At 47.4% G+C, this 12,959-nt stretch overlaps 1 protein-coding gene across 3 annotated transcripts in view; it reads left to right on the forward strand.

Moving 5' to 3' along the window:
• The first annotated feature begins 392 nt into the window (after positions 1–392).
• LOC125007940 (amyloid beta precursor protein binding family B member 2) overlaps positions 393–12,959 on the forward strand; it is a 35,872-nt gene continuing 23,305 nt past the window's right edge. Inside the window, exons 1-8 of one of the 3 annotated variants that reach the window (XM_047584885.1) lie at positions 393–719; positions 3,145–4,415; positions 5,093–5,319; positions 5,803–5,961; positions 6,345–6,436; positions 6,536–6,596; positions 8,904–9,050; positions 9,350–9,477. In XM_047584885.1, coding sequence (XP_047440841.1) covers positions 3,176–4,415; positions 5,093–5,319; positions 5,803–5,961; positions 6,345–6,436; positions 6,536–6,596; positions 8,904–9,050; positions 9,350–9,477 — 2,054 coding nt within the window. In that variant the 5' untranslated portion in view covers positions 393–719; positions 3,145–3,175. Of the gene's footprint in view, positions 720–3,144; positions 4,416–5,089; positions 5,320–5,802; positions 5,962–6,344; positions 6,437–6,535; positions 6,597–8,903; positions 9,051–9,349; positions 9,478–12,959 lie in introns of all 3 variants that reach the window. The other 2 variants (XM_047584887.1, XM_047584884.1) reach the window with 2 other exon arrangements.

Raw genomic sequence — 12,959 nt, forward strand, 5'->3', positions numbered from 1 at the left:
TTAAACGCACATATTATATATAATAAAAGAATTTTTAAAAAAAAGTCTGATCTTCATTTCTTCTTCTTCTTTCTTAAGACTTCAGAGTTTTGCCTGTATTCACAGTTAGTTTAATTCCAACAAAGCTGCACTAAAATATAATCTGTACTTGATGTTAAGAACTTTTCGGATCGTGTCAGTGGTTTAACACCGTGCTGAGTCAGTGCTCATTAAATATTAATCCCGAAGAGCTCGACCACCTGCTTCTGTTTCTCCTGATTCTTCAGAGACAGCTGTGATAAAGCCTCTCCGGCAACAATAAACCGCTCGCGTTTACCCCGAACTACCGCATGACGTAAGAGTCCGATGATGTGTGATTTCATTACCTGAGATGCAAAATAACACCGGCAGATTTATTGTGTTTGCGTCTCCTCCGTGCGCCCGGCGTCCCTGCGTCCGCGGCTCTGATTGGCCGACGGGAGGAAGGGGAAGCTCCACAGCGCCGCTCCGCTCCGGGATCCTCTGGCGCAGAGAGGAAAGCGCAGCCTGGCCGCCAGCGAGCACCGAGCCACGGCGCTGGGAGGGCAGATGATGTGATGTGATCTAAATACGGGCGGCCGGCTGCAGCTACGGGCGGACTGGCACTTAAAAGCGGCCGTCGACCTCGGCCCCTGCTCACTGCGCTGTGTGTTGTCGCGGTGGCAAAGGGAGGCGCAGAAGCCTGGAGGCTGACCGAAGCGGTGAGTGGATGTAAATAGATGCTCTCGATGGGATGCGCTCCCCTCCCAGTGCGGCCGCGGCGGCGGCGGCGGCGGTGGTGGTGATGATGGTGGTGGTGATGATGTTGATTTGGCCGTAGAGCAAGAGAGGGATGGAGGTGGTGGATGCTCAAGGTTTGCTGCGTATGTTCACATATTGACAGGTTTGCAACGCCAGTTATTCCTCCCCTGCGTTGTGGTTGATGTAAAGATTGGTTTCTAATGTGTCGGCGATGGAGTTTATGAAGGAGGCAGCGAGAAACGGGGGGCTAGAGTACTCCACCCATGACATCATCGACTTTTTTCAAGTTCACCCCCTCCTTGCTTGTGCTCTCATCTGTTGCATTTCGCGTCCTGAGTTGGGGAAAGGGGCCTGCCTTTTCAAATTAAAGGACGGATTCCTCTGACTGAGATCTCGTCGATATTTAGGTATAGTCATTACTCCCTAAAGCTACAAAATGATCTTTATTTTATTTTTTATTTTTCTATTTTTAAAGTGACCTTCAGGTGAAAACACGCAGCTCAAAATAGTAGATGAGCAGAAAAATAGATAGATGTAGAGCATATATGGATCCTGTTGGTCCAAAATGAGAAGGGGGACATTTTATTTTGTCTGTCAACAACTTTTAATTTTCTCCAGTGCAATCAGATCTATGACGGGGGATCTGAACTACATGACATCCGCTTCTTTTCTCACTTCCAGTTTCCATTATTACAACGAGCGAGCGACGGGATGAAATAAGAAAAGCTAATGGACTGAGACTTAATTGTTTAATCAGGACACATGTGGCCGTTGTTGCTGCTGCGACCATCTCGTGAATGGCCTCCGCTGTGGCGGAGCACAACAGATTTATTGAGGACAACAGCCTAACTACCTCTGAGTGTTGACTGTGCCCCACTGTCCTGCAAACTGCTGTGTCATTCTGCCTCTAATAACCATCCTTTCTCCTCCACACGCCCCTGAAGCATCCTGCCTTTGCCCCACTTTGTTAAACCAACCTGGCTGATGCGAAGAAAAAAGAAATACAAAAAAGGGCTGCTCTCTTTGTCCAGATTGTGTGCAGCTTAGAGACAATTTTGTCTTGGGGAGTTGAAATCTCTGTGTCAGTGTTTTTTTGGGTTGTGTCAGGATGTGTGAGTCACGCACAGGCACACGGTGTTTGCTGGGATCCGTCTGGCGAAAAAGCTCCAGCACGTTTCGTATGTTCTGCATTTTTAAAAAATGTTATTTACGAGGCAAAGGGTTCCCTAAAGACGACATTATGAAGGAGGCTCGGGCTCTGTGACAGACAGTGCGGTGCAGGTACTGTGCACCTGTTGACACCGTGTTTGTGTGTGAGTCACAGGCCTGGAAAAGAGGGACCGCAGATTCAGCACAAACAGGTCGTCCCGGTCGTTTGGCTCAGTGACAGAGGGACAACACGACGGCCGCCCAGGTAGAGGAGAGCAGGTAGGGGCCCCGCATGGACAAACTGCAACGTCCTGGGATTCTGATCGCCGCAAGAATCCTGCCTCCGTCCTTTCCCAAGATCTTGTCGTGCCTTGAAATCTGCTGCGTTTGAGTTTTCCATGTTTCTGAGAACAGGCCCCGATGATGACTGCATCACTATACGATCGCGTGTGGGGATGTTTATGTTATATGCTTGCGTGTCTGGACATGTTTTCCTACCTGTATCTGTTGTCTATCTTGCATCTCCACACATGTTAGTAGCCTCATTCAGTTATTTCAAAACAGAGGGGGTAGCGGACGCAACCCCGCGCCTTAGGATTGCAATGATCTTCTACCACTGTCTTTGTCTGTATGCGCCGTCACAGAGCTGATCCACCCAGAGATAAAAGAGACACGGCTAGCTAGTTAGCAGGAGCTGGCTGCCACTTCTTCTCCCCGGAGACCAGCTTAGTGCTCAGCTCCAGCTTTGAATGTCAGTCCTGGTTGAGGGTCTCACTCACTCCAGATATCATGCAAATGCTTTCCAGCTTTTTTTTTTTTTTTTTTTAACACTTCAACTGTGACGCCTTATGTGTAAAAAGGTTCAACAAGAATCTGCACCATAATGCATTGATAAAAGGCTCAGCGACTGGTTGAGCTGCAGCCACAGAGCAGCTTTAGTAGCTTTATTTTATATGTTTTATATTGTATTATGTGCATTATAGTGATAGTAATCATAGTAGTTGAAGTGGTGTATTAGACCAGAGGAGCAAAGATTTGAAAAAATATCAAGAGACGCAAACATTAGCAGTCACAGACGTAAGTGGGTGTAAAATAAACTTCCAACCACAAGAATGATTGTTGTCAAGGTTTTAAAGTATTATAAAATCAAATCTGATGTAAAATATTTCTGAATCAAGCTTGTGTCGGGCATCAGGTCACACGCTGTTTCATGACTGATGTCTCCTCTCCCATCAGATCTACCTCTGGAGTGTATTTCCTGTCAGCCATGATGTCGGTACAAACCCCTCCCCTCTCCCGCTCTGGCTCCACCCCTTCCACCGGGGGTCTGGCCAGTCGTGGCGGCACCTCGGCCACCCCTCCCACCTCCCTCAGCCTCCGCTCGTCCTACAACCAGCTGCTCGGGCGCGACGTCATCAAGGAGGCCATGGAGACCGGAAGCTCTGCGACCTTGCCGAAGAGCCGCCAGAGGCACACGATGACCAGCGTGCGGAGTGTCATGGGGATAAGTGACAACCTGGCTTTGTCGTCCAAGAATCAGCCCGTAACCAGAGGGAGGGGCCTTCCCACCAAGTCCTCCTCCAGTTCCGCCCTGTACTCCTCCTCTTCCTCCTCCTCGCTGTTCAACGCCACCAACCCCAAGCTGGCCAAGAATGGCGCCAACATGCAGAGAAGAGCTGAGAGCCAGCAGCTGGAGCTGAGCAGGGCCAACACGGAGGGCAAAATCCATAATGATCTCATCAACAACCCCAGTTCTGACTGGCTGGAACTCGGGAAAGACAACTCGCAGCAGCCGTTCCGTCGAAGGACCAAGAGCTTCTTGGAGTACCATGGAAAGGGCTGGGATCTGGATCTCTGGGGAAAGAAAGAGGAGAAGGAGGAGAAGAAGCAGCAGCCGTCGCCGGAGAAGGAGCAGGCAAGTCCTGTCAAGGACAGAGAGAGTCAGAAGGAAGAGAAGCACAGTGGCAAGCAGGTCTGCCAGGAGGAGAAGGAAGAGGTAGAGCCCGTGATGGAGGAGGAAGAGGAAGACGAGCCCACGCCGACACCAAGGCAGCCCCTGCTACCAGTGGTGGTTGAGGCCCCTCTTTCCTCCACCTCCTCCTCTTCTACCAACAGCCCAGAGTGGGTGCCAGACCCCCAGAACCAGGCTCCGCCTCAGGTCAGGGAGGACCTCTGCGCCCAGGTTCAAGCCAGTCCGCGTAGTCCTGCAAAGCCCCCTCGGAGCTCCCAGCCCAGGGTGATCAAGGTGGAGCTGCACCCAAACAACGAGAACCAGTTTTTGCAGCAGTACCCGCCGTCTTCCCCTAAACAGACCAGGGCTGCAGAGAGGAGCACCCCCACCAAGGCACGGGCGCCGCCTCCGACGCAGGATCCAGAACCAGGTACTGGCCTCCCCAAAGTGGGCTTAAGAATGGATCTGACTCCCGACACTCCATCAGAGGACGAAGACTCCAGCTGGACTACCCTCTCCCAGGAGACACCCTCTCCACAGACTCCAAAGGAGACAGGTTCGATATATGTGTGTTTGTGTGTGTGTGTGTGTGTGTTTGTCTTTTCATCTAATCTTTCAGTTGAAAAATTAGCATATCCGTGTCAGCCTTTCATCATGCCTCCATAACACCCACTTTCATTCCTCCTCTCCCTCCATCTTTCTACCTCCCACGAACTGTCTCATCTGGAAATTTACCAAAAAAAAAAACTCTCCTTAAGTAAGCAAGTCACTCCAACAATACTGCTGGAACCTTTAAGGCCCCTGGGAGCAGCCTTAATGGTGCAGAGTGATTAGGATGGACGGACGGAGAGGACACTGCAGATAAATGGCTGTGAAAAAATATCTGGTGTTGATATGAGATCATTGTCAAGTGCGTATGTCAAAGCAATAGAATACAAGGGTACGAGAGAAATATAGGAAAGGAGAGAGAAAAGGAAGGGGGAGAGAGTGTCACCCACTGGGTCCTACTGCAAGGGATGAGACCTGGAGTTGCTATGACAACAGAAACTAAGTAGGGACAGAGTGACCATCTCTGAAATGTATCTGGTCCGTTCTTGTCTGTGTGTCTGGCCTTTTGCATGTGCCCACGTCATATGTGCAGAGGCCGCGTGAGTGCGAGCATGCATATGCATGTGTTTGCGTCGCACGCTCACGCGCAATATGTTTTTGTGCGTCGCTGTCGTCCATCAGCAGATGTATGGGGTGGAGGGGACCTGCCCCCGGGCTGGCGGGAGATCTCAGACTCATCCGAGGTCTATTTCTGGCACATTCCCACTGGCACCACGCAGTACGACCGACCTGTTGCCTCCAGCAACCAGCCCTCCTCCTCCTCCTCCTCCGCCTCCTCCACCGGCAATGAGCCCGACGCCGAGCGTGACCCACAACAGAAAACACAGGAGACCCTCAAGCCCCCCAGTGAGGTGAGAGGACCCACACAACAACGGCACGTCGCGTTAAAACATATATTCAAGTCAACTAATGCTCGCATTTTTAGTAATTAAATCTGTACATTATATCAACATACTGAAAGTATTTTATTCTACTGAACATTAATCACCATCCTCCAATCAGTTTGAAGGTCAGCAAACAAGTTATATATAGATGCTTTGTTCGTGGTTATTTGTTGGGTTTCTAAAAGCTAACTTTAATTTAATCTGAGAAGCATTATTGTAAAAAGTGAATGTAGTACGCATGAATATGTGAATATAGTAAAACACAATAAATCCAGTTTTCAGCTGGGAGGTGCCTCCTTATCAGAGGCCGACAGTCACACCTGCACCTGCGTCTCAAATGTTGGAAAAGCCGATGGCAATCAGCGACGAACCCACCGTCCCCCGTCTCTCAGAGCGCCTCCGTGTTGCTTTCATCCTCTTTTCATCTTCGTCCCTCCTTCTCTCCCACAGCGCCCCAGCAGTCTGATATCTGACAGCTCGGTGGAGCCGGTCCCCTCGCCCTCCGCTTCCTCCCCCTCCCCTCCCCCCTCCCCCTCTCCCTCATCCACCCCCTCCAATGACGTCACCTCCTCTGGACCGAGTCTCAGCACCAACACCTGCGCAGCAAACGTGAGGGCGAGCACTTCTTTTTATGGGTTAATTACCGTCTCTCTCTTTCACTGGCTTTAAACACCTTTTATTGCCACCGCCTTAAAACCTTTAAAGGCTCTGCTGTCGTCATCCTTTTATGTCATGACAGTAAAATCAAGGCGTGTCAGTCATATGCACATATCTCTGTGGCCTAATCGCAGTTTTATTATTTGTTTTGGGTATTTTAATGCCTAGACCTCTCTTTCTGCTCCACTTCAGTCAGTCTGAAGCTCATATTGAACAAAGATGAACATCTAACACATGAAATAAAAATTACCATTATTCTATTCAGTTATTTCAAAGCAAGTTATATAAAAAAGTTGGCAAACAATGGTGTTTTCACAGCATCTGTCTCTTTTCAGCTCCAGGAGCTGAAGGACTACCCAGTCTATCCGGACCCCAGTCTGAAGGCATTCGAAGGCGCTACCCTCCGCTACGCTTCACTTAAGCTCAAGTAACACTCAAAGACACAAGCAATGTAGATTTTGTGGTGTGTTTCCTCCACTGGTGTTTAAAACAGGCCTGTTTGTTTCGTCCCGTGTTTTCCCTGCAGCCCCCCGGCCCAGCTGGAGACGGTGGATCTGGACAACACATTCTCTGATCCGGAGGCGATGGTAAGCACGAAACAGCAACACAAAGCCGCAGGAAGCTTGATAATTGCATCTGAAATAGAAAATCATTATTTGGTGGCGAGTAGATTTTACTAAAATCTTAAAACGTTTGTGGTTAAATGCTGCACTGTGCGATAGTTTGGTGATGCACTTGCAATACTGAAACTTGCACGGAGAGTCGTTGCTTTTGTCGGGCAGCTGCAACACACAAAGACACAAAAACTAATTATAGACAATTATATTTTATAAATTTAAGGAATTATCTGTCACTGTGTCAGGGAAATATTTAATTCATCGCAGCTTCCAGAGTTTGCAGCAGTATTTGTGTGGCAAACTGATGCCTCAGTTAAATTATTATCATACTGCTCTGATACAACTGAACATGTGATAACATTTAATGGATTAAATACGTGCCCTTCAGCAGGTGATGTATTGGCTGATATGAGGAAGTCTCTAAGCTGTGTTTTCAGTGACGTAACCAGCCTGTCTCCTCTCTCGCTGTTCGTTGCAGCGCCGCTCAGTGGTCACTTTGTGAACTGAGCTGTGGTCTATATGTTTCCAGAAAGAGTAGTTTTAGCTGCCCCCTTGTGGAAGGATAGCGCACAGACAGACTCCAACAGAGGAAATGTGGGCTGATGAACACTGTGAGAGTGGGAGCAGCTAGATGTGAAAGCAAATCGAAGGACATGTTGTCCAACCTGGTCACTTTCTGTTCTCTTATGCGACATGCTAACGCTAAAGTAACACGTGTGTTTTGTTTGTCAGACAGGCGTCTCGTTTTTTTTTTCCAAAAAGTGCTGAACTTAAATTATAAAGAATGAGAAATACCTTTAAAATCCCAGTGAAAGAAGAGCTTGCGATATTCAGAGGCCTCCATGGGAAAGTAGATGCGTTGGGATTCAGATATGATCTTAGAACGCGTTAAAGTTTAATGAGGAAGAAGCCGAGAGGGAATAGTATGGGCAGTGGAGCGGTGTTGTGTATGTGGTGATGGAGAGGAAAAAAGGAGCTAAAGGAAGTCAGGAGAGAGGATGGTAGTAGCTGCTGGCCTGAGGCAGTTTACACACATACAGCCTTCCCATATTCATATTTCATTTTTCATGTGCTGCCTTCGTCAGTGTCATCTCTCATCATCTTATCTCTGATGGCACACTAGTGTCAGTGTCTCTCACTGTAAAGGTAGAACTAAGCTAAAAGCACACCTGATGGGAGGGGAGTTAAAAGAAAGCTGTTTATTGTTACTTAAATCTATATTTTTGTTAATGATATCACATTAATGTTTCAACAACAGCACAACAAGAAACATGAACAGTGAGAGTGGCAGAAAAACCACTGCACTCACACATTTTTCCTTTACCAACCCTAGATTATTACATATTTTGCAGGTGTGGATCAAATAATCTGGCTAAAACCCTTTTGACTTTCTAATAATAATGTCAGCTTGTCTTAAGATCTCACTTATTATCACAGACGAAGGGATATCCAAGAAATACTAAAACAAGACTTGAACTGGTGGTAAAAATAGTCATTTTCTGCCTTTGAAGTGAAGTGTCTCTTAAAAGCATGTGTTCACTGAGTCGGGGTTCATTCATCTCAATCAGGTCTCTCTCTACAAATGTTCTATGACATTCAAAAGGTTTCTTCCTAATGGCCCATCCGGAGGTTTATCTTTACAAGATAGCTGACTTGTCGGTGCTGGAATTTGGAATTTGTTAAAAATTAATACTGACTATGTAGTGGAGCCAAAGGTTCATGCAAACTACGATCAGTCACAAAATTAAAACCACAGGCAGCAGAAGTAGATACTGACAATCTAGTGGACCACTCAGCTACACCAGACCAGACCAGACCAGAAAGCCCCGCCCCATAGCAGTGACACAAAAGCGGTTTAGGAACAACTCAAAAACCATGAAAAACATCAGAACGTGATCGTGGTCTTCAAATTCACTAGATCCCAAACTGATCAAGTATCTGTGGGATGATCCACAGAAGCCTCTCCCCCCAACCCATAGACCTGCACAATATTTGGAAGGTGGTCATAATGTTATGCCCGATCATCGTGTTCCCTACCTTATTACAATTCTCATATATCGACGCGTTTTTCTTTTTAATTGTAATTTAGTTGTGTGATTTCACTCTGTTTAGCTGGAGTCAAATGTGAGTGAGTGTGTTCGAGTGTGGGACTGATTCACATTTAGAGCCAAAGCTGTAGAGTTACATCTAAATCATTTAAAGACAAAAAAAAAGAAAAGAAAAAAAAGATTATTTTGTGAAGCGGAAATGTGTTTTTTACCTGTGTGCGTCTCTCAGTCTTTTCCAGTGCGATCTTTGGGCTGGGTGGAGATGGCAGAGCAGGACCTGTGCGAGGGGAGGAGCAGCGTGGCCGTCCACCATTGTATCAGACAGCTGTCCTACTGCAGGAGGGACATACGAGACTCAGCTGGTGTCTGGGGGGAGGTCAGTGTGTCAGCACGGACAGTTTACAGCGTGCAGTGTACAATATGTCTAGCGGTGGGGTGGTTTATTGAGTGTTGATGAGTTCATGTTTGATGAAACGCGTTTCACAGTTAGAAATGTCTAATAAAAAGAAAAAAGAAAGAGGAAGATTTGTTCCCACACTTCCCTTGGGTGTGATTTAAATGGACATTTTGCTCCTCACTGGTAGCAACCCAGACGATTTTGTGATCAGTGTAAAGTTTGTATTTGTTAACGTTGGGAATCACAGCTGTGGTATATCCTCGTCTGATGCCTCACAGGGTAAAGGGATGCTTTTGGTCCTCCAGGATCGCATGTTAACCCTCGTCGACCCAGACGACCACAGCTTGCTTCACTCTCAGCCAATCAGCAGCATCCGTGTCTGGGGAGTCGGCCGAGACCACGACAGGTAGGAGGATGTTACAAGTGTGATCTATAGAACTATTTTGCGTTTGTGGTTGTTTCTTCACGGGGGTGACTATCTGACCTCATTACTTCTTGGATCCAAACAAGCACGCACACATGAACATGCAACAAGTATACACATCCTATAAATGTGCAAAGCTGAATCTTTAAACCTCATTATTATTCAGTCCACATTACATTCAAAACACCATAATTATTATAATTACTGTCGCTCAGTGTTTCAGTTCCAGATGAGGACTTATGGGACCCTCTGTTATTTGGCAGTGTCCTATGGTCTCAACCTTTCACTATTCAGCTGAGGCTAGCACAGCTGCTGATGGGTGGGAGGGTGGGTGGGGGGTGAGGCTCAGGGTTTGGTTTCCATTAACCCACAAACATTCTACACATCTGGAAACATCAGTGCTAATGTAATATGCATGCAGTTAATATGCATGAGACATTATGCATATTTGCCCGTGCAGATGTAAACTTAATTCACACACATGGCGCCCCTTTGCGGGTAAGGCAGTGACCATTAAGACTAAGTCTGTGGAGGTTTGCAGTTCAAGGAACAGTCTGGTCCTGACATGTGTAATCAGCTGTTAAGGGGTCGGGTGAAAATGGAATTTAAAATAGCATCTGCGCTCCCTCCACTCGTCTCCGCGTCTCGTATCTGTCTTCCTCCTCATTCTTTTAAGTGCTGCCGTAGTCTCCCTCTCACCCTCCCACTCTTCTCCTACGGTGTTTCTTCTCTTTTCCCTTCCCTCGGTGGCGACACTTCCACAAGTGTCACCGCGTGTGAGACAAAGAAAGAAAGAAAGAAAGAAAGAAAGAAAGAAAGAAAGAAAGAAAGAAAGAAAGAAAAAAAAGAAAGAAAGCCCTCCCACCACCCTCTTCCGTCTCAGAGGACTGAGAAACTTTCAGCGGTTGCCTCTCTCTGCGGTAATGGAGAAAGCGTGTCGTGGAAAGAAGTGGCTCTCATCCTCTCCTCTCTCAATGCATCTCTTTCTCTCTGTTACGACATTAAAGCTGCCACTCTCTCCATCCTCCAGCTCCGGTTCAGTTCGCACTCTTCTGCTCGGTTTTAGGGCTCATGGCTTCTACGGTTTGTTCTCAAATCAAAAACGGAGACATGTCCGTCTTTGAAATGCAAACGTGGACATTTAAACACGGGGCAAAATTGCCACATCTCTCAGCGATGTGTTTTTTTTTGTCTCAGTGTTTTTTTGAACAGGAATTTTTATTTAAACACAGGAGTCTCCTTATTTCACTGGGACACTGTGCCTTCGAGCGGAAAGTTATGATTTAGTAGAACGCATGAATCCTCTCCTCAGACGACATGTTTGCTTTGTTGCTGTAATAAGTTGCTTGCAGACTCAGATTGCTCTGGTCTGTTTGGCTATTCAGGAAAGGACACAGCGGTGAAGGCAGGAGTGTTTTATGGGAGGGACTGCTGCACTGTGACAGCGCTGTGCCCCATAACGTGATGCAATAATCCTTTATTGATCCCAAAGCGAGGAGATTGTCTGGCAAAAACTGTGGCACACAGAAAATCAGTAAACGTATATAATATATTATAAGATATTCGATGTTCTAGCACCACGTTGAGTTTTTCATTTATGCTAATAGTTGTTTTAAGAAAGAAGGAGTTCTTCACATGTAACAGCAGCACTGTGTCTGTGTCTCTGACTTCTCACTATTACGGTTTGAGGTTGGAATTGCACAGTTCTGCCACTGGAGGGCACTGTACTCAAAGTCTGCTCATGCAGAGAAGCTGATCTTGACCAAATGTTGACTCCACCGTCCACGTAAACTTTAAGTCTTGGGGGTGTTCTTCATAGTTTGAGCTTAGACCTTTATTCATACAATTACAGCTCAAAGAATAATGTGCTTCAAACTTGCAACCTGACTGAGAAACTAAAAACTAAAAAGTTAATTTCTCTGAGCACTTTTGCCTCAAGCGCTCCCAGCATGGGAGTGCTTGAGGCTGACTGCACAATATGCACTTGTTTTTTATAATCTGCTTGATCTTTTTTTTCTTTTTCTCATCTTTAGCCCGTGTTTCAACTGTGTGGTTTTGTAACTGTGTTTTGTATTCGCTGCTGCCTGTCTTGGCCAGGACTCCCTTGGTCAAATAAAGGTTAAACAAAAACATAAAATTTAATGTAGAGCAGTGCTGCCCAATTCCGGTCCTCGGGGGCCACTGCCCTGCATGTTTTCGATGTTCCCCTCCTCCAGCACACCTGATTCAAATGAATGGCTCCTTATCAGGCCACTGCAGAGCTTGATGACGAGCTGATCATTTGGGCAAATGGTTGCCACATTATTTCGGGGCTTTTGCTGTGACAGTTGCGAAAATATTTTTTGCATTCGCTTCCACTGTGACTCAGTTTTAGACGTGGCACAAATGTGCATGTCAGACACGTAACCGACTGAAGTCGGCAGGTGATGTCGGGGACTTGCACAAAAGGGCAACAGGAAAGGCAGAGGTGGAAGGCGGGGGATATTTCTACACCGAGCTCTCTTTGCCCCCCTCCATGTTCTCTTTTTCCATCCCCCTGTCTCCTTCTGTATCCGTCTATCTGAGGAATATTCCCAAGTCTTGTGCTGAATGCGCTCTGCCCCTCAGGTTGATTCAATATGAATGAGTCCCCCGTCTCTTAAACAGGGCGGGACGACGGGGGAGGAGGGGTTAGCGGCTGGATGAAGTCATGAAGCTATATCTGGAGCACTCAGCAAGTCTGATTGTGTGCACGCCCCTAGCGCGCGCACACGTGTTTGCATGTGTGTGTGTGTGCGTGCGTGCGTGGGCTTGAACTGATGAAGTCATAGGTCTATATCTGGAGCCCCCTGTTTGTACGTGTGTGATGGTGAATGAGTGGGCATGCATGAGTTTGCCCCCACTTCTCCATCCCATCTTTCTGTCTGTAAAGCTCTTTCCACTCTTTGTCTCTGGCGCTCTTTCTGCCTCCCCTTTGTGCCGTCGGCTGCGCAGCTTTGCCTCTTCTTCTGTCCGCCCCTCTTTGTTTTCGTCCCGCCGTTGCACTTTAGCGGGGTTGAAATCCTTCCTCTCTCTTTTTTTGTCCTTCTTCTTTTTTTTGTTCAGTTTCATCAGTTTCAGTGAGTCTAGGGAGGGAGAAAACAGCAGAACGGAGAGGATAAGACACCCAAGACAAACGGGGGGGAGAGTGCAGGGGAGAAAGCGTGACAGCGCTTTTGAGAGGGAGTGGGGGTAAAAACAGAGCGGCGGAGAGCCAGCGAGGGAGGACGGACAGAGGCATGCTCCTCCGCTCGCACCGGGCAGGACACGGCGAGACCTCGCAGGAGACTCTTCGGACCAGGCAAGCAGAGCGAGGAGGAGGAAGGTGTATTTGAGGGAAAGGGAGGAGAGAGGCAGGCAGGGGGGAGGGGAGGGGAAGGGAAGAGAAAGAGGAGAAGGTGGGGGGGAGAAGCGGGGAAGGAGCCCGAGAGGATTAAAAAAAAAAA

The sequence above is a fragment of the Mugil cephalus genome, chromosome 5 (assembly GCF_022458985.1).
Source record: "Mugil cephalus isolate CIBA_MC_2020 chromosome 5, CIBA_Mcephalus_1.1, whole genome shotgun sequence".
In the NCBI taxonomy this organism is placed as follows: Eukaryota; Metazoa; Chordata; class Actinopteri; order Mugiliformes; family Mugilidae; genus Mugil; species Mugil cephalus.